Below are 20329 nucleotides of genomic sequence, written 5' to 3'. Positions count from 1 at the left end.
AATTCCCAGCAAGAACCATTAAATTATTATGGGCTCACAGTGGAATGCCTTTACAAAGAAGCAATTAATAAAACATTATCTTGAACATATGTTTATAACAAAGGAAAAGAAAGGTCAGGAGATCTCAGAAATGTCACGCCAAGCATTTTCCCTGATTGTGCATGCTTGTAAAATCTAAGTGTGGCTGAAGTCACCTTCTGACAAACAGTCTGCAGCGACTTAATCTCTGCAGACAATGCTAATACATTACTGGGTTGTGAGGATTTAAATTTTTTTCTTACTTTTCATAAATTCATGTAGGTATCTCGCTATCAGAGCAGGATTTTCATAAACCTACAGAACAAGAGATATTAGCTGATGAATTCAAAGTCCTATGCTTGTGCTATGGACAATCAGACCACATTTAGGATATATGGTAAGCAGTGGATTCTACAGGTAGGAAACAGAAGACAAAGACCCTGCCACAAAGCCTCCACAAAGTTGTATTTTTCTAACCTAAATGGATGTCTCCATACATGGTCAAAGTCACAGAAAGTAGCAACACCTGGAAAAGATCCAGAAAATCACTCTAAACTAGTGTCATTCACAGTTAAGCATCCAACTGCATCCCATCATCTGATTTACAAGTATTCCCAAGGGATTCATGGAAAGCATTAGTTCAAGTCTTGGAATTTAAGACTTTTTAAGAAAAGTCTCCTCCAAAGAGCCATTTTCCCATGCACTCCAGTCAGCTGGGTCACACGGGTCTCCTTGGCAGTAACTACACAGCGTTCATCACTTGGTGCTTGTTACAGCTTGACTGCTTTTTATTGGATGAAACATGCCTTTGCCATCCTGCATCTAAGGCAGTCAGATAATGATCAGAGAAAACACATTTAATACCCTCTCATTTCTCAGTGTGTTTCCTTTGAATTCATCTGACACCAAATCACTTACTCTTAAACGTTTTTCTGCATTTTCTATGAGATTAATGCCAAGGAGCTGCCAACAACTCCTAACTGCAATGGTTTTCAAGCCCAAACCACAGTTTGTGTTTATCTATGTGAGAGCCTCATACACAGTTCTTGATCAGTAAGTTGTTCCCACTATATAAGAACAGGTGATTATTACAACCAAGATCTGAGGATGCTCAAGTGAGGTGGTTTCTCTCATCCCTACCCTGCAAAACCCTTTTATCAATCCTCAACTTACAAAGGTTTTCACTGGCAGAGTACAAATCCAGTGGATCCAAACAGCAACTCCCACTGCTTATTCTTTAATATTTGACAGGAAACACCTCCACATCATACACATTGCCACCACACACGATTTTCAAGCTTGTAGGGGGGAAACAATTTTATCCTCACTTACACTGACAATGAAATAAGATAGTTTCAGTTTCTTTCTTATAATGCTACACTGACTTTTCATTCATCCCAAGAAACTGAAAGAAAAGCTGCATTGTAAGTATATTAAAAAAAAAAAGTACTTATTAGATGAAGTCAAAATTAGTTTCTGGAGGGGAAGACGGTCTTTAAATCTATTTCATTCCCACCATATTATTTTCTAAGTCAGCTTTAGCCCACATAGTGGAAGTAAGAAGAAAATGCAATGACTTTTCAGCCTGAGCTCTGCTCAAACCCTTTTCTTCCCCTCTCCAGCTTTACATACATACATACAAAAAAAAAATCATTAAGTTAGGCTTTATGGAAAGTATGTGTCTTTTACTGAAACCAGTAAATCAATACAAATCAAACCACCCTGATGGTCAGAATGAACAACAGATCACCTAATCTTGCCCCCTAACAGATGAAAGTACTTAACTCAAATTCCAGAAATTCCACACAGATTTTCATATTTTTTCTTACACTGATGCACATTTAACTAGGGGGGCAGTGAGTTCTCTGGAAGATGTCTTGGTTTGGGTTTTTTTTTTGTTAGCTTAAGTACAAATTCTTCCAAAGATTTTTCCCAACTGAAAAAAACAAAAATCTTCCAATAACAGGGAACCCATCCCACAGTTACTTAAACTAAAATTCAATGAACATAACCTGAATTGGTTTAGCTTCTGCTAAACTAAGATGTAATCATCAGTAATGAAATCATGCTACATGTCTCTTCCAATAAAAATGTCACCCATCTATTTGGTTTTCCAACAGTCACTGATTGGCTCAGTAATAAGTATATTATATGAGAGTTTAACACTCTGCACACCTCTGCCATCCCACTTAACATCTCTTTAAAACAAGTAAGCTGTTTCAAGACCTTATTCAAATAATGGTCTGATGCCCCTGATAACAAGCTTTCAAGTCCATTTTGTCAGTCACTGTGATTTTACATTGAACTGATAAAGCAGCATAACAGATATGAACAAAGCTAAGAAACTATTATATTGGTAATCAAACTCTGGATGCTCAAAAGCTTTTCTCAAATAAGAAAAAATTATATTCTGCAATGAATTAATTTTGTAATAGTATTCAAGCTTTAATGTTGAGCTAACTGATAAGCAATGCAATTTAAACTTCTCGATATGGACATAATAACTAACTTTATCCTTCTACTGTGGTAATGATTCTGTGTTCTGATATTGGATTAAAAAATATCTTACCCAAAGCCCCAACCAAAAAAACCCCGAGGTCCCAAAAAGCAGTAAGGACAGTGGTTCATGACACTGGAGCCTAATTACTTGATTCCAATGAGTAAAAAAGCACTCTATTTTACAGCTTCTGTTTAGCACCTTGCATACCCTCCTAACACAACAAAGGGCTTAATCACTTTATGACAACTCTGCAATTACCCAGTCCCTTCAGCCACAGTTGAATTTTGCAGCTGGAGGAACTCTGTTGAACAACAGCAGCAATGGTGAGCATCCATGGTTCTCACCTGAAAAAAGTTAGATTATCACAAGCTATCTTTACCAAAGTCTTAAGCAAGTGCACATCAAGAGAGGTAAGCAGAGCTCATGCATCCTTATTCAGCTCCTCAGCTGTGGAGGCAGAAAGTACCTCACAAACACAATGACTCCTAAACTACCCATAGCATTATTATTTCTTAGCATTAGGTAACTGTTATTTTTAGAAATCTTTTTATAAGACAGAAAACATGCTCATTTTCTCAAGGGAAAGTAGCAAGTAGCAAGTTATTACACAAAAAAAAAAAAAGGATCAGCTTCAGTTTTCCAGTCTTTGGCTTAATATTTTATGTCAATCATGCACTTGCAGCAACATCACCTTTGCCTAGGTCTAGTGCTTAAAGTCAGGCAGGTTCACCCTAGTCCCTGATGTTTTACTGTAACAACTTGTCACAGGTAAACAAACAAGGTACTACTAAATACCACTAAAGATAGAGTCTGCAGAAGACTCACAGATACTTTTATACCCAGGTCCCTGCCCTTCTGTCAAATCATTTACTATTTGGTCTCTAAAAGCCTGCCTTTAACAGACAAGTTTTACTGCTGATCTATGTATTTCTACAGATTTCCTCACTATTTTAATTGATAATAAAAAATATATTTTCAAAAAGTTCTGTACATACATGTGCTTTTTAATCTACAGGCAAAACACAAAACACTTCAGGGCTCCCACATTTCTACAAGCTACAGGTTTGAGAACCTGTAAGTTTTGCTGTTCAGAGACACTGTAAGACACACTGAATATTTCTTAGTTGTTCATATCATGACTAAATGTATCTTGAAACTCAGGTGCTTGTGTGACAACTTACATTACTAAATTGCAAGTTACAAAATTCAGGCTGTACCTTTTTCCCCCCAGACATACCTGTACGGTCTTTTTAATTCTGTGTGAAGGACCTGGATACTCTGGGGAATACAATTCTGTTAAGAATAATGAGTTGATTAATGTTGATTTTCCCAGTCCAGATTCACCTAGAAGAAAACAAAACAGTTTCAGTAAAACCAGGAGTATCATGTCAAATATAAACATTTAGATCCACATTTCAAACGCTCTTTAAACATAGTACCTGAAAACATGCACTGCACTCTAAGACTTTGAGAATCTATATTTTTCAATTTCAAGGAAAACCTTTCAAATCCAACTGCCACTGTTGGGCTCTACAGACATTAATTTCTCTGATCATATTAAGAATTGAGTGCGTTCAGCACTTTTGTCCATTTCTCCCATTACAAGACACAGAGATGATATTACATTGAATTTTATACACAAGCTATCTTCCTGGTATAACTCATCATAATGCCAAAGCAGATTAAGTTGTCTCCTTTATTTCAAATATTATTTATTTGAGAGTCTTTATTATCAGGGTGAGGGTGGGAGTAGGGGTGGAGGGAGAAAGACTGAGATTAGCTGGCTATAACTATTAAAGCCACAAGAGATAAAATGAAGTTTCAAACTACATGGTTTGCCTGGGAATTTTGTTGTTGGGGTACAGAAGGGGGCTGGATTTTATTAGGCTTTTTTTGATAATTTCTTCATGACCAACAGTAAATCAGCCTTGCTAAACAATGAACTGCCATGACAATCCAAGCAAATACAGCTAAAGACACCACAGCAAAAGTTATCCTCCATTTACAGCTCTACAGAGACAAGGGCAGGAATTTCAGATCAACTATTTATTATTCTAAAAGAAAAGTCTTTTGCTTAGTTTTTTTTTTTTTGTTAAGAAACTACTTCAACACAACAATTCACACTGGCATTAGAGCTAAGGAGAAAGGTATAAAAAAATGTATTTTTTCTGTTTAAATTTCATATGCAGTCTGTCAGTTCATTGACCTAAACAGAAACAGACACAGAGAAATTTGCTTTCAAGCTAACAAATTTGAGGGCAAACCATGTACTTTCACTACAGTAAAAGAGAGAGGAAAATTAGCTGACCTGGGCCCATAATTGAAAAGTAATACTTCACTAAAGCACTAATCACTCCAGCCCCAACAAACATTGTGTTGATTTAGAGACTGAATTGAGAAAACTTCCAACCCTGTCTTGAGATAAATGTTCTGGGTTAATGCAAGAGAGTTATGTAACAGGAAGTAGTCAGGAGCTGTCTCCCCTGTAATAGGTATCAGGGTTTCCTACAGGAGCTGGCTCACACACAGCAGCCATCTCGATTACAGCGGGGTAGCACAGAGTGTCTGCAGCACCGAGCGGAGCAATCTCATTAGCTACACTGTAAACGGATTAGCAGCTGATGAAACACTGCAACCAGAGCTCCTGCCGGCTGTCTGTGCTCTCAGCAGCGCTTGCTCCTCAAACCCCACCCTCTTGGACAGATGAGCTAACCCGCGCTGCGAGCAGCAGCTGCCCACAGCCAGGCTGATGGAAAGGGAGATAGGTACTCAAGGTATGGGTGTCAAGAGAGCAATGAACACTAACCCCCCACCAGGACAGGTTTAGGCAAGCCAGCAGGGACGTGCTTGCTGAGAAGATTTCATCACTGCCCTGCAGATTTTGCCTTTTTCCGTGGTCAGATGCATGAGACACCTACGAACTATGCCTCCGAGCCTGGTTTTGAAAAACACCGGTTTGCTACTCTGCATCTGCAGGACTTAAAGGGCAGGGACAGCTGCAGCCGAGGGGCCTCCCCACCAATTCTGAAACAGAAAGAAGCTTCTGAAATGCCCAACTTTCCATTGTCATAGACGCATCCTGATTAAAAAGCTTAACCTCCATCTCTCAACCCTGCTCAAGAGATAGACATCATTCCAGTTAAACTGAAGGTTTTTATGTACCCTACGGAAGCCCTCAAGAGGGTGGCTCTGGTTTTGAAATGTACAATTCATATCCTTTCAGTAACCTTTGCTTTTTAACTTGACAATAATCTTGTAAAAGGCATCCTACTACAGTATTGAAGAAAGCTTTTAGCATCAGATTCTACTTGAGTATACAACAAGGGCTGCTCCTTCTTTCTCCCTTCTATTAGGGTTACTGCCAATCTTAATATGCTGAAGAATTTCAGGTGAAAAACACTGACAACTACCACTTCTCCTGAAAATGAGTGCCTGTCAAGTTGTCATTGAAATTCAACATATGGAAATAACATTTTCAGCTTCAAAGGAGTGTAATGGAAAAACCAGCAGCTTGCCCTAGATGGCTTGGGCAGCTGTGGCACTCCATACCAAGAAGTGTCTGAACTGCTGAAGCATTACACCCTGAGAGAGCTGAGGTTTGTTCCCCTCCTCACCCTTCATTGCCCTCACAGCTGCAAGGATGTGAAGACAATTTTGAGCTGAAATTAGTGAAAAGAAAGTAAGCTAAAGATATTTAGGCTCAGTCTTGTTCCCAAAGGTGCCCAGCATCCTGGATATCCTTATCATCATGCTAACTTTAATCAGCCAGTGCAGATTATAACAGTTTAAACTGCTTAACTGCTAGCAGTAATTGAGGTATCACATGTAAGAAAGAGTCTGCATCAATGCACCAATCCTGGATGCAGTTGTGCCTTAGACCACGCAAGGGTCAACATCTGCAATAGCAGTAAGAGGCTATAACATCAAATAAAACAATTGCACTGAAACTGTAGGTAAAAACTCTAACTGAAATATTTAATATTATAGTATAGGAAGTCATGCTGCTTCCACTGTAATAAAACTAGAGTTTCTCTGATGACTACAGGGAAAGCAGAATTAGAGAGATCAACTGTAAGTGAACATTCTATCAGCCTTTCTGGACACACTAAAATATTCTAATTTTCATGAGAAATACAGTAAGAAGTAAAAACAAAACAAAACAAACAAACAAAAAACCCACAAAAAACCAACCAAACAAAAAAAATCCAAAAAACCCCAAAAATTTCAAACCCCAATGAAAACAAACCCCCCGGATTCCCCAAACACACACACAAAACACCCCAGCCAAACAAAACCCTCTGTCCTTCCCAAAATTACCTAAAAGGATTGCTTACTGGAAAGGCTGAGAAATCAGCTTCCAGGGATGCAATAGGCTTTGAATACGACTAACAAAACTGCAAGGGAGAAGGGAAAACAAGGAATTTAATCTGCCTTTACAGAAACAAAATGATACATCCCAAATAAAATGCATCTTCTCACTTTCAGTGGGCATGTCTGATGAGATTTTTCCCTTTGACCACTGCATGAACTGGCAAAATGATGCAATGTAATAGAAACTTTTCAACAGCAATAACTTCCAATCACTTAATGAATTATGATGTGGTTAGACCTAGGTGCCTAATTTAGAGTGAGCAATTTTTAGAAATTTGTTTTAAAAAGAAGCAAAAAAGGAAAACATTTATTTTGCAGGGTAATCCTGAATCCACAATGTTAATTATTTCTGGTATCCAGGTACTGCTTTAACCTTGCCCTCATTCTCCCACTAAATATTTCACATAAGAACAATATTCAGAAGAATTTGAAGCCTTTTCTTCATTATTTTGTATCCCATATTTATGAACAGCTTAGTGTTTCCAAATGTTAACATTTTATCAAGCTGTTTTTATAGTCACATTCAAACACATGAAGCTGGCCACTCTTGTTGGCAGAAATAAGCACATACTTTTACTAACATACTTTTGTGAGGGAATACCTTTTGTGAGCCCTTACAGGACTAGCAGAAGTTCCAACTCTTCTCAAGTCCATGGATTTATAAATGGCTGTACAAATAGAGTGGAACTCTTCTTATACACTTGTGTTAACGATTACCTCTTGACCATTACCATATTTGTAAATATGGCTCATAGCACATCACTTTAAACTAACCCTGGATAGCAAAATTTTTTCTTCTGTGAACAAAACACTGACCAAGTACCTTCCTTTTTCCTACACAGATAAGACTAGCTGTTAACATGAGAAAACAGACCAAGGAAAAAACCCAAAAACCAACACATTCAGTCTCCTCTTTTATATCTGAAGCATATAGATCTCAAACATACTGCTGGGGATCAGAGAAGACCACTAGGAAACCACTGGGATGGTTTGCAAACCATGTAAATAGTCTCCAGAATAGTACTAAAGCAAGTTAGCAAAGGAAATGAACAACTAAAATACTGGAACAATGGTGTAAAATCCATGTGAATAGAGGAAAGCATTGCTCAGGTAAAAAAATAAGTAACTAGCTCAACTGAACTACATCAATCTTTCACCTTCATTTCCAAATCCCTCCTCATAAATGAACCAGAAATCCTAATCTGTGACAATCAGCTAGAAAATCTACTCACAGCTAACTCGTTTCCATCAATTCTTGCTATGACTTCATTACTACAAAAAGCCTCAAATTGCCAGCACCTGGTCCCTGTGATAACAGGAGTGAATTGTTACGTTTAATGATGCTTTTTTCACTGTTCCTTTTTCACTTCACTTTCGCTGTGGCACATTGAGCATGTAGCATATTTCCAACCTCCTCCAACTTTCTAGCCTGTGCCATTCACACTCAAATATCTATGAGAAAAATGGACAAGAAGTCCAACCTAGGTTTCTTTCTTCCAGCTTTATTTGTAACCTCTGGTGAAGACCAGTCTTCTCATTCATATATTGCCCCTCTCAATAATGCATCACACTACATCTTCTAGATACCACATCATTCTAAAAATCCAGGATCAGTTTTCTTCTATATTTTTAGGATCTTGTTTTCTAAAACTCAAACCCCAAAAATAGCACAACTTGCATTCTTAGATTTATGACCTCACACAAGAGCTCATTAAACATATCAAGTGATCAAGGTGAGTAGCCAATCTTGAACATTCTCAGCGTCCTCTCTGCATGACTTCCTACCTCTTCATTTTAAGTTACTCTTGCAGAAATAACCAGAAGTTTTCTATTCTTCACTAACAATTACTTGGCTATCTACCACTGAAACAGTATTTCAAGCTTATGACCTGTGACAGTCAACTGCACCACTGGGAACATGACCACAAGTGCTACGTGTATTTAGGAATTTCAAGTTGCTTTCCCAAGCTCCAGGTGGGACTACAAGACTGCCAAGGAACCACCCAGCAGCAAGAAAAATCTTTTGCAGCATTAGATGCTGAGAGTTCAGTTAAACTGCTCAAAGTGATTTGCTTCATATATCACCACCAAGAAGATGGCCCAGTCTCTCTGTCACTGTCTCTATTAGCCAGACACAGCAAGAACTGCAAACCGAAAAGAAGCATTAACTGCTAGTTCTGATGGCTGAGAGAAGGTAACTCATCTCAGTGAGACTTGTAGCTCATTAGAGAAAAACTGCCAGTAAGTCCCATGGTAACCAGGTTTCTACAAATTGCACAGGGTTTTTGGAATCTTCCACGGCATTTTAAGTAGATATCTGTATTTTGAGTTCCTTGATACAGTCAAGCATAAGCTGCAGTTGCTTCACTGCTTTTTCAGAATGAAGATATCCAACAACACATTTCTTCTGTGATGAAGTGCATTTGATAGCACATTTGATAGCCACAAAGAGTTATCAAAAGGGGATCAAATTCAACAGAAAAATGCTGTACTTCTCCACAACCTACTTAAACAGAATGTTTACATCAAAGCATATTTTAGTTTTAGCTAGTGAGCAAGTTTTTTCATTGAATTTTTCAATTTTATAAATTCTAATTATTGTGACGGGTTTTGCTAAAAATATAATCCCATTAGTTTGATGCTGGTGACTCAAAGAAGGGCAAAAAGCTTGTCAGAAGGCATAAAAAATAATGCATTTCATCTTCTTTCATCCTTGTACAATTCACAGTTTATGTGCACGACAGCACCTGCAGCTTTATGCAAATGTGCAATGGCTTTGATGGCACTGTAACATGCAGGCTTTTGCTTTCATACAGAAGGGAAGCTAAAGGAATAATCAGAGAGCCTGAACTACAGCAAGTGGTATGACAGAACTGTCCTCTTGCCAGGGGGAAATGATGCTCTGCCATGCCATTATAGACAACCACAAAAATGGAGACTACAAGATGCTTTTTATTTCAAGTCTGATTTTAGAAGCTTTCGTAAAGGCTAGTTCCTGCCTTCAGTACAATACAAAATACAAACAACAGTCCAATAAACATGTAAGAAAATCCAAATGAAACTTGTCAGGAGGAGGATGGGAGCAGGACCATGCTGCTACCACATATTTGCTTTTCCATGTAGGATGGTGTCATGTGAAATCTTGCAAATTATCAACTCTGTCTTTTACAGACATTTATAAGGGGAAGAAAGTCAAAGCTCCATCATTTAACAACTTGAATGTGAAGCATAAATTATGGAAGCAACATATGTTAGAGCCACAAAGATGCTTCTAGCAAAACAGAAGAACAAGGAAGTCTAGCAGCAATAAATCCATTTCTGCCTGTCAGCAACTGCATCAACAGCAGCATAATTTCAGCATTTAGGATACAGCAAGACAATTTAATCAATTTTCTTAGAGCCAAATTTAAAGTGCAATAACTGAGGGCAGACTCTTAGTATATCATTCTTGTCAGAGATGACATTTAAATAACTCAGAAAAGCCATTAGTAGGGATGGGAAATACCTCAGAAGAATATTGCAACAGATCCTACACAGCATTTTCCAAGTACTATTGTTTCCTCTCAAAGCAGAAGCAGGTCTAGCATTCTACAACTGACAGACTAAAGCTGCCATGAAACAGTGGTTTAATTTCACAGGTGAAATTTTGGCTACTGCCAAGAAAAATGGTCCCCTACTCCCAGTCCAACTCTTGCACTAGAATTCACAATGGAGCATGGGAAGCAAAAAGCAATCCAGCAAACTAGGGCACACAGGGCTTCAGTATGGAAAAATGAAGGGGAGATGACACCAGCTAGATGAGCTAAGTCAAATACTCTCCTCTCTTTTTGGAAACAAGGATAAGTGTAAAAATCTGCATTTAAAACTAGACCTCTTCTCTGTCACAAAAGAATCATCAACAATTCACAAGTCAAAGAATTTGTGGCACTTCCTGAAGAAAGTCTTATTTCCTCTAATTGCATATACAGGCTTTGCTCCTGATAAACAGCGTGTCTGACAAGTAGCCATTTAAAATAGGACATGTTACCTAATTTAACATGAGGCATGGAAAGAAATCTTTCAGCATCTTGGACAAAAATTTGCAGCCCAGTAAAAACCAAGGAACCAAAACCACAAGTTTCTCTTCACTTCCAGTTCTTCAACATTACTGCAGATGACAAAAACACTGCATGGCATTGGTCCCCTCTTATCTAGTACCTAGAACAGCTGAAATTTAACAATCTGAGCTTCAGAGTTACAAGCCCACCATTAGCAGCTGCAGTCCAGGCTCACCAAAGCTTACCTTTGTTTTCAGTTTAAGGTGAAATAAAACTCCTATGTCTGATTAAGCTGTAGTCATACTGCAATGCAGCTTTAGAGACATTACAAGCAGCAAGAAGTTGTAAAAACTGACCTACATGGGCAATCTCAATGCACAAGCTCTCTGTGAAATAACTGGGTTAAAGAATTCAATTGGAAATGACAGAAGCTGAAGAGTTCCGGGGCAAATCTTCTGTGGTGAACAACAGACAGAACAAGAGGACACAGTCTCAAGCTGTGCCAAGGGAGATACAGGCTAGAATTAAGGAGGAAGTTTTTCACAGAAAGAGTAGTCAAATACTGGAATCATCTACCCAGGGAGGTGGTGGAGTCACCATCCCTTGATGTGTTTAAAAAAAGACTGGATGTGGCACTTGGTGCCATGATCTAGCTGAGGTGTTAGAACATGGGTTGGACTCGATGATCTTGAAGGTCTCTTCCAACCTAGAAATTCTGTGATTCTGTGAAATCTCACAACCAGGATATACCTTCAATTTTCACAGGCTTTGACAAAGCAAAAGTAAAGAGCCTTCACAAGAGAAGAAAAAAAACCTTATTGCTTCAAAAATCAAATCAAGAGGAACAGAAACTGTTGTGAAAAATGATAAAGCTATGTACGATGTACGATGCTCTGTTTAAAGCAAGAGTGTAAATATCTGAGTGTAAATATCTGAGACCACCACTGCTGCAGAGCTGGACTTATTCTCTGGAGGCAAATGCAGGGATAAATAGAATTGAATTCCCTGATTATACAAATTATTAATAAAAAAAAAGAGGGGAAGATTATAGGAACATGAGATTTGTCATCTCCACATTACTGCTGACAACCAATTGTACAGCATTTCCAGCACATAACTGCTAACATTTGCTGACTAAGGAATAAAAAGTACATTAATGAACAGAGATTGCAGATTAGTCACATTAGGCTCTTTCTATACCTGGACAGAAACAAAACTGACATGGCCATCAAAATGCTAATGAAGAAATAAAAAAGACTGATGGGGTTTACTTAATCATTAAGATTAAAACACTTGGTACAGATACAGGGTCAACATCTGAATGTGACATGCATGCAGCTCAAGAACAAGACGCTCTAGACATCAACCTGAGCAAAAGGTGAAGCACTTTAGCAGCATCTGTTGTGTTGTGTCTATAAGTTGGACTGTTCTGTTCCCCCCTATCCTGTAATGGTTCTACTCTGATTCTCCCTTCCCTCCCTTGTGCTACCAGTTATCCCAACTCCTCCCCAGTTGCCTTGGAGATCAATGTACCCTTTCTCAAATCCCACCCCAGTGCCCTGTCCGTCACTCGGTGCTCCCACCCTTCTCTCTAGAACCTTCCAGCTAGAGCGTCAAGTGATTGGCTCCGGGGCCAGGGCCCCACCCTCCAGTTATCCCCTTTGGGGTTTTCCCTAAGTCAATCTTTTGTATCCTAATCCCCTCTGAAACCCTATTCATCCAAGGACTGACTCCTCCCCTGTGTTCCTCCTTCCTTATAAGCTGTTGCAACGCCTCCCTCGCTCCCTTTGGTTGTCAGTTTCCCCTGGGACCCAATAAACCTGGATTCACCACAGCTGCAGAGCGCTCTCTTATTTCTGCTGACTGTAGCCATAAGCCAAGCCACATCCTACCACAAGGTCGTGCTGCTGTCATAGCACAGAGCGTTTGCCTTAGGTGCTGTCCCAAACCACGGAGATTGGGATAGTGCCCCTGTACTGCCAGTGGTGCTGGATCGCTAGCTGGGATGTCCAAAAAGGACAATCTTTCATCAGCTGAACTGCTTCAAGCATCCTCCTCAAAACACCATCAAACTGATACACCTAAGGCATAAGTATCACAGAAAATTTCAGAAGGACAAAAATCAAAATTCTTTTTACTTACATGGAACCTAATAAGTCTCTACAGAACAGGACAAAGAGCACTTATACTGACTTACTCAAATCTTCATCATAGCTTCCCTTGAAAATTTATAACAGAATAAAAGCTACTGGAAGTATATTGAGTGCTCTCAAAATATCCCAAATGGGACACTCTGCTATTAAGCAAATGCACCAAACTTTGTCAGAGGACTTAGAATATTTCTTGTGGTAAGAACATTTTCTTTCAATACCTTATACCCTCCCTCTTGCTGCCTTCTCTCTTTAATATCCTTGGAAGCACTTTTTATAACAGGAAACTATGTTATGACAAACCCCTTAACTGGCACAAGTGGCAAGAGGAAGATACAGACAGCTAGACAGAATTCTGAAAATACACCCCAGTGATATGATTCCTGTGGCAATAAGGAACAGGAAATTAGGGCAATGTTGCTTGCAAATTAGGGTAATTCTGCTTCTTTGGTCTGGTGTTAGCCAACCAAGGAGCAAGAGGATCACAGAGATGTACTCTCCTGGATACACTGCTGCCACTTCTTAGCAACCTTGGAAAAACGTACTTTTGTTTCCCTAAGACAGCCTCTGCTGGAATTGTAAAAATGGGAATTTTAACTCTAAAAAAGGATGTGGAATAAGCTTGTGTTGTCAAGGCTATACCCTTTTTAATATGGTAACAACTGTTCTGCTTAAGTGCTAAGCCATTATTTCCAAACTGCTGCCACCACTGTTCAATTTTCTAATAATGACTTAGAAGAAAACTGAGCTGCTTTTGTAGCCAACAGAAGCATCCATTTACAAAGTGCAAGGGAAAACAGACAGGTCTGAGGAGGTCATATCCTAAGACCTGTCTAGAACGCTTGCTATGTTTTGCAGTGGATAAGTCTGAAGGACAGACAGGGGAGGTGGACCAGGAATCCTGGAATTCCTGCCAGCTACAGAGGACACAGCCCAGAGCCAAGGACGCTGAATCTGCTAAGTGATAGGCTTGTCCTTTACAGAAGGTGAGAATGATACTCTCTTTTGAGTTTAGTCAAAAGAGATACAAATCATAATTCTTAAAATATTTTTCACATAAATTCTTATATAAATCACATAAATTCTTAAATCATTCAGTCAAATAAAATGCAAAAAACCCCCTAACATGTAAGTATGTAAAAATATGACATACTCTTTTCTGTCTCAATGCCCGCTGAGTTGCAGCTATTGTTTTCTGCTCTGCCTGGCACTGATGTAGCAGAAAAATGGTGAACAAATACTTGTCAATACCCATTTTCCTTTAAGTTAGCAACTTCATATATATTCCACACTTTTGCCAGCAGTGTATATCTCTAAGATTTCAAAAATAAAGAAATCTTGCAATTTCTTCTCCATGACAATGTAATGGTATCCCTCTAAATTAACCTTTTTAATACAAAACATCAGTTTCACCTCATCTTTTATTTCAATATTTATGCTACCCTAAGGCTGAGTTGGACTGTGGATTTCCAAGTTATTTGCCTCTGTAGGGCCAGAAGGACATGAAACAGCCTCATAATTTCTATATTCCATAAATTAGAATACAGCAATACCACCTTTGCAGCACTATGTATTTTTGTTTTATCCAGACTTCAAAATCTGAATTGAAGAAGTCCAATGTTGCTCTCCCATAGCAAAAATTTTCCCATACCTCAGGTGTCATCCTTAAAAATTTACTTGCGCAATTATCATATTACTATTCAAGTTTGTTGTCCAGAATGATATATCAGATACATATTTCTCCTGAAATAGTCATTTTAGTAATAAGACTTTAAAAAATAAAGGAAATTAAACTAAACTTCAGTGAGGCATGGAAGTCCAAGTGAGATAGACCTGATTAACATATAGTTATTTATAGTTTATATGTGAAAGCTCCCCATTTGGGGAGCCATCTGAAAATGCATATTACTAAGATTTCCATATTCCACAAATGTTTCATTTGGAAACAGACATCCTGATTTGGAAACATGCAACTAATTTAAAGCCAAGACTGCACTATGCTAAAGGATGTGTCATTTACAAACATTTAAGTTGTACTTTTAAAACCAAGAACAAATATTTGCCTTCATCCTACACCACACCGAGCAGCAGCTGCAACAACCAGTGCTTAAAGGAAGTGTGAACTCAAAAGGATGTTGCCAAAGTTATGTACATCCACTAATATCAGCTGATCTGATGTGTGATTTCAGCTGAACAGTGCTACAGTTTATGCTCTTCCCCTGAGCTCTCAAAAATTTCACGTGCATACAGAATTCAAAAAACACAGTTTCTAAACATTTATCTAGTAATATTTTCCAATTCCACCCTACAAGACTGACTTCTGCATAGCCTCATTTAGTACTTTTAATAGAAAGTTATCCATAGGATACAGTGCTCTTCCAATTAGAGAAGTCAAAAAAAACTGTTCAAGGAAAAAATCTCAGACATAAACACAGATCCTTCGTTACAACCACAACATTACATAATGCTCAAGATTTTTAGTCAAAACATTAGTTCAATGCAACCAAGGCTCAGTTTGACAACTTTCTGAAACAAATGCCTCAAATGACTGTCATATCAACCAGTACTGACGCTGAAAAAAAATTAAATCCCAGCCTCCAAGCCATTCCTCCTTTGTGCTGACACAAGATTTTCCTTTGCTGTGTTGTAAGCAGACTGAAGACTAACGTTCCTTGCAGCTCCCAGAAAACACTCCAGCTGGATTTGCACACTAATCCAATTCAGGCCAAGTGCTATTAGTTCTTTCAGCAGCAGCACAGACTTAGGCCAGGTTAAAATCTGAACCTCAGCCTAGAGGAACAGCTGCTATCGCTGGATCACAGCTTTTCTAATTAAACCAGGAGGACACTTTATAAATGCCACTGAGGATGTTATGATTTTTCCAGTACTTAAAAATTATGAAGAATCATTTCCATTCTCTTACTCATGCCACTGACACCCTCTACATCAACTAAATTTTCCCATCCAAGTATCTTTAAACACTTGTCCACTGCATTAATAAATAGCATAAAAAAAGAATTCCAGCATCTGTAAAAAAAATCAGGGACTTGGAAAAAAAAAAAAAAAGCTCTACAGAAGAACTAGTCAAAAGGAGGCTGACCACATATGGAATGCATAGTATAATTTTTTCCCCCTTCACTTTGTTCTGTTTTTCATTAAACAAGCAAACCTTTTATGTTTTGGGGTCGTTTTATGTGGGTTTGTTTTTGTTTTGTGTGTTTGTATTTTTTTTTGTCGTTTTGTTTTGGTTTTGTAGTTCTTTTGGCAAGGAAAGTACACAAGTCTCATTTTCCTCAAAGCCACCATAACGTGGTCTAGGAAAGCAGCTGACAAGCACACGATACTTAAATGAAAATATGCATCCAGGTTTTATAGTTTTTAAAGACGTGCAATTATTGAAAAGCTAGAAGAAAATGAGAAGAACACAGACCTTGAAATAAACAAGTCTAATAGTGAGCCCAGTGCCATAATCAAAAAGTAGTTTTCTGTCTTCACAGTGTTTTATCCATTAACATCTGTGATGCTCATCATCCTTGCCATGTTCTGATGGGAAACCTCTCAAAGGACCCAGCAGTCTTGAAGACAGCAGCTCTGGTTATTTTATTTTCCAGTGGTAACTTTATGCTGGTCACATTACAGATCTACCAACATTGAAGTGATTGAAGGAAGCCTAGAGAAAGACAGTTTGCCACCATCCCATTAGTCGGTGGAAAAAACAGCCATGTCAAAGAAATCCACAGGTACTGATACTAAAAAGAAAAAAGCAGCCAGATGGCACATAGAACTCCAAAACAGATTTGTACCTAAAGCACTGACTGACAAGGACTTTCTGCTGAATTTAAAACTTTTGAAAAGAAAGATCCAGGTCTGGGGTTTTCCTAGCCATTTCTAAATGCTATCAACTAGTAGTATAACAGCCTTATAAGAAGAGTGGGGAATAGGGAGGCTTTTACAATTTCAGTAACATCAGCTATTGTTCAAATTTACTATGATGAAAAAAACAGCGTGGTTTTTTGTACTTGAATACCTATAGTGCTATTGGGAATTCCGTTCTCCAAAGTACAGGCAAAACAACAGCCAAGTCAGCATCACAAAAATGAAAATGTAACTAAGCACTCTAAAGGATAGGGAATTAAAAAGATGAAGCCAGCAGATTCAGTCATTATGCTGCACTGTAAGGTGTCTCAAACATAAATACCCATCCAAAGGTAAACCAGCATGCAGGCAAGTACCAGAATCAACAGAAAACCTGGGGCTGGAATGAGGAGAACAGTGAGAAGAGAATGTTGCTAAGTGTTCAAAAAGTACAAGACAGTTTGAATAAAACTGAAAAATAAACTGCTAACTATATCTGAAAACAGTAGTTACACATAGGCAGCCCAAATCTATCTGCTACTGAACAAGACTTCTCAACAGTGAAGCATCTAAGTCATGCACAGTGGTCAGAGAAAAGACATGGACAGAGTCCCAAATCAAATATAATACTGGGAGATCAGCATCAGTCACCCCAGCATCCAGTTATATGCTGCAGTGAGACAGTCCTGCAGAAAAATCAATTGGAAAGCTATGGAAAATGGTTTTAGGCAAGATTCAAACTTCAGCAAAAATATGTTGTGCTGAGCTGTGTACATCAGTGTGCATCAATAAGCCCTCTGCTCCCAATACCATTCTTTCCAAAAATAAACTCACCATAAACAACCTCAACAAACTTTCTCTTTCTATAATGTGTTTCAGGTTGACTACTTTTTACAGTTTGAACGTAATTCTTCTAGTCTGTAAAATAAAGACCAAGGTTGGCACTGTCACCCCTGCAAAACATAATATTTTCTTCAAAGTTTCCATTAGGATTTATTTTTTCCTCCCCACTCATCTGTAATAAGGCTTCATTTGAATTATAGGCCTAAATTGCTCCAGAAGTAATTCAGGTACTGAAGTGACTGACAGAAGTTTCTTGTAATTGGACTCAACTTGCTACTTGTACACCGGAGTTACATTTCACAAAACGTTCTACCCCCTCAATTAGAGATGCAGGGCTGCAATCTCCATCAGGATGCTGCATTGTTTCTTTCAACCACACCAGTTAACTCAAAAAGAAGTAAAAATTATCCTTCTTTGTTAGTTGACTGCCCAATTACTGGAAAAGGAGTATCCAGGGGGTCCCTAGCTCGCTACGAAAACAATATGAGATGTCCTCCCCATCATGACCACAGCTGCTTGAAACAATCCTGAAGAACTGGATGCAATGCTGGCATATTCCTGCATCAAAATTCTTCCTAAAACTTACCCAGCTGTGATTCTGAAAGGAGCCATTTAAAAGATAAACAACGAAGATTTAAACGGAAATGTTTCTTGAAAAATAAAGTACTTCAACTACCAATGCTGAAGTCCTTGTACCAAGTGTACTAAAGGTACTCCAACAAAATACATTTTCCCAGGTTGGGTATATTTTGGGTTTGTTTTTTCTTGGTGAGAGGGGCCCACTGTGTTTTTTAACTTGAAAAGCTTTATTTCAATGATTAAAAGAGAGAATTACCATGACTGGGGGAAACCACAAAGTGACCTTTCAGTCCCAAAGTATGTCTTTTTTAAACTTCTTATTTAAGTATAAATAGCCCACAATAAGCTACATTAAGATGTCTAATGTGATAAACAACAGTGATGTCTGCAGCACAGGAAGAAATGGAAAAGCCATTTTCTGCTATAGTGACTCTGATACAAGATACTCTTTTAGCATTAAATTTGTTATTTCAAATCAGATCAGATCTGCTCCAAGCTACATTCATTTCACAACATCTGTACAGTAGCACAAAGTAAACTGGTCTTATTTTTAATACCAACTAGATTTTTAAGAGCTTTTTACTGGCTTTTTTTTCTGTCAGAATCAATTTCCTTATCTTAAAGATCATTATGACTATACAAATATTATTTAACAAATATTTGTAACCTCCTCAAGCCTACTACAGACACACCACACCTATGTTCTTGCATCCGTCTTCATACTTATTCAACAGTCCTGAAACGTCACAAATGGGAACAACCTGGGATTGGGACAATCATTAAAGACTGAGAGACTATCTGCTGATTTCCTCACTAGGAAAAGCAAATGCAGCAAACCCATAGCAAACGTTGAAGTGTTAACCTGTTTTATGCTAAGCACCTTGACATTTATTGAATTAAGATGAACAAGCTTGAAGCTTTTACCACTGAGAGGTTTGCAACACTTGACAAAGTAATCTATTAATAAAATGCAGTCAGAACTGCACTGGCTAATTCAATCTAACTTGAAATGTTCAAGTTATAGCTTACACCCTGCATGTTAAACATGTCACGTGCTTTTATGGTTTCTCAGAGTTTTTACACATAAAAATCCCCCAGACTTCTAAAGCTTGTACTAGACATCTTATTTCCTTATATCCTTTCAAAGAAATCATCCTCACCTAACAGAAAATACAAACTACTTCCTACAAACAAGAAAAGTCAAACACTGCAAAATTTGCATAAAAAGTTGTATTACAGGAACTAAGACTTTACTACACCTAAGGCCACATTTACACTTTTACTGGAAACAGCTATGCCCAGAAAAATTGCCCTCATTTGTAAGCACTTATTATGGGCTTAACTGTAAATATAGACTTACAAAAAGGTTTATAAATTCTATTATTGCCGATGTTATTCCACAACTGACAAAACCAAGTTTGGTTTTCTAGACACCAGTGGCCATCCCTTCCTCCCAGGCAGTTAGCACAGGTTCCTCTTTTAGCCCTCTTGACTCTTTCTGGATGAAAGTCTCAAGGCAGATGGACTGAACTCTAATCAGCAAACTGACCCCATTGCCTGTAACCCTTGACAGGACCTTCTGATTTAATATTTTTTCTGAAAAGAAATTGAGTTCACATGCTGCCAGGCTTCCCCATGATATGAATGAAATCCCAGTAAATGGGAACAACTGGGAGAGTTACTTAAAAGATAAATTTACATCTTAGCTAAAAATTAATTGCATGCATTGCAACCAACTAGCACACAAGTGAGACTTGCTAGCCCATTACACTTGTGCTAATTGTCCAACTAACATCAAGTGTAGAATAGAAAAAGCTTATGTATATTCTCTCCTGGGAAGAGAAAGTCACACAATTCTACCAAAAAAATGTGCAGTAACAGCATCTATGTAATTATCTGACATTTCTAATCTTCAGCACCTTTTTAAATACTCTGAGAGTATTTAAATATTTTAAATATTTAAGTATTTCAAGTGT

At 38.2% G+C, this 20329-nt stretch overlaps 1 protein-coding gene across 3 annotated transcripts in view; it reads right to left on the bottom strand.

Moving 5' to 3' along the window:
• SEPTIN7 (septin 7) overlaps window positions 1-20329 on the bottom strand; it is a 63797-nt gene that overhangs the window by 23000 nt on the left and 20468 nt on the right. For all 3 annotated transcript variants that reach the window (XM_071429647.1, XM_071429646.1, XM_071429648.1), the window contains one exon: window positions 3756-3862. In XM_071429647.1, coding sequence (XP_071285748.1) covers window positions 3756-3862 — 107 coding nt within the window. The remainder of the gene's footprint in view (window positions 1-3755; window positions 3863-20329) is intronic.

The sequence above is a fragment of the Agelaius tricolor genome, unplaced genomic scaffold, assembly GCF_023055355.1.
Source record: "Agelaius tricolor isolate 1412-34295 unplaced genomic scaffold, bAgeTri1.0.p SCAF_6, whole genome shotgun sequence".
In the NCBI taxonomy this organism is placed as follows: Eukaryota; Metazoa; Chordata; class Aves; order Passeriformes; family Icteridae; genus Agelaius; species Agelaius tricolor.
This window is presented reverse-complemented; position numbering and strand designations above follow the sequence as displayed.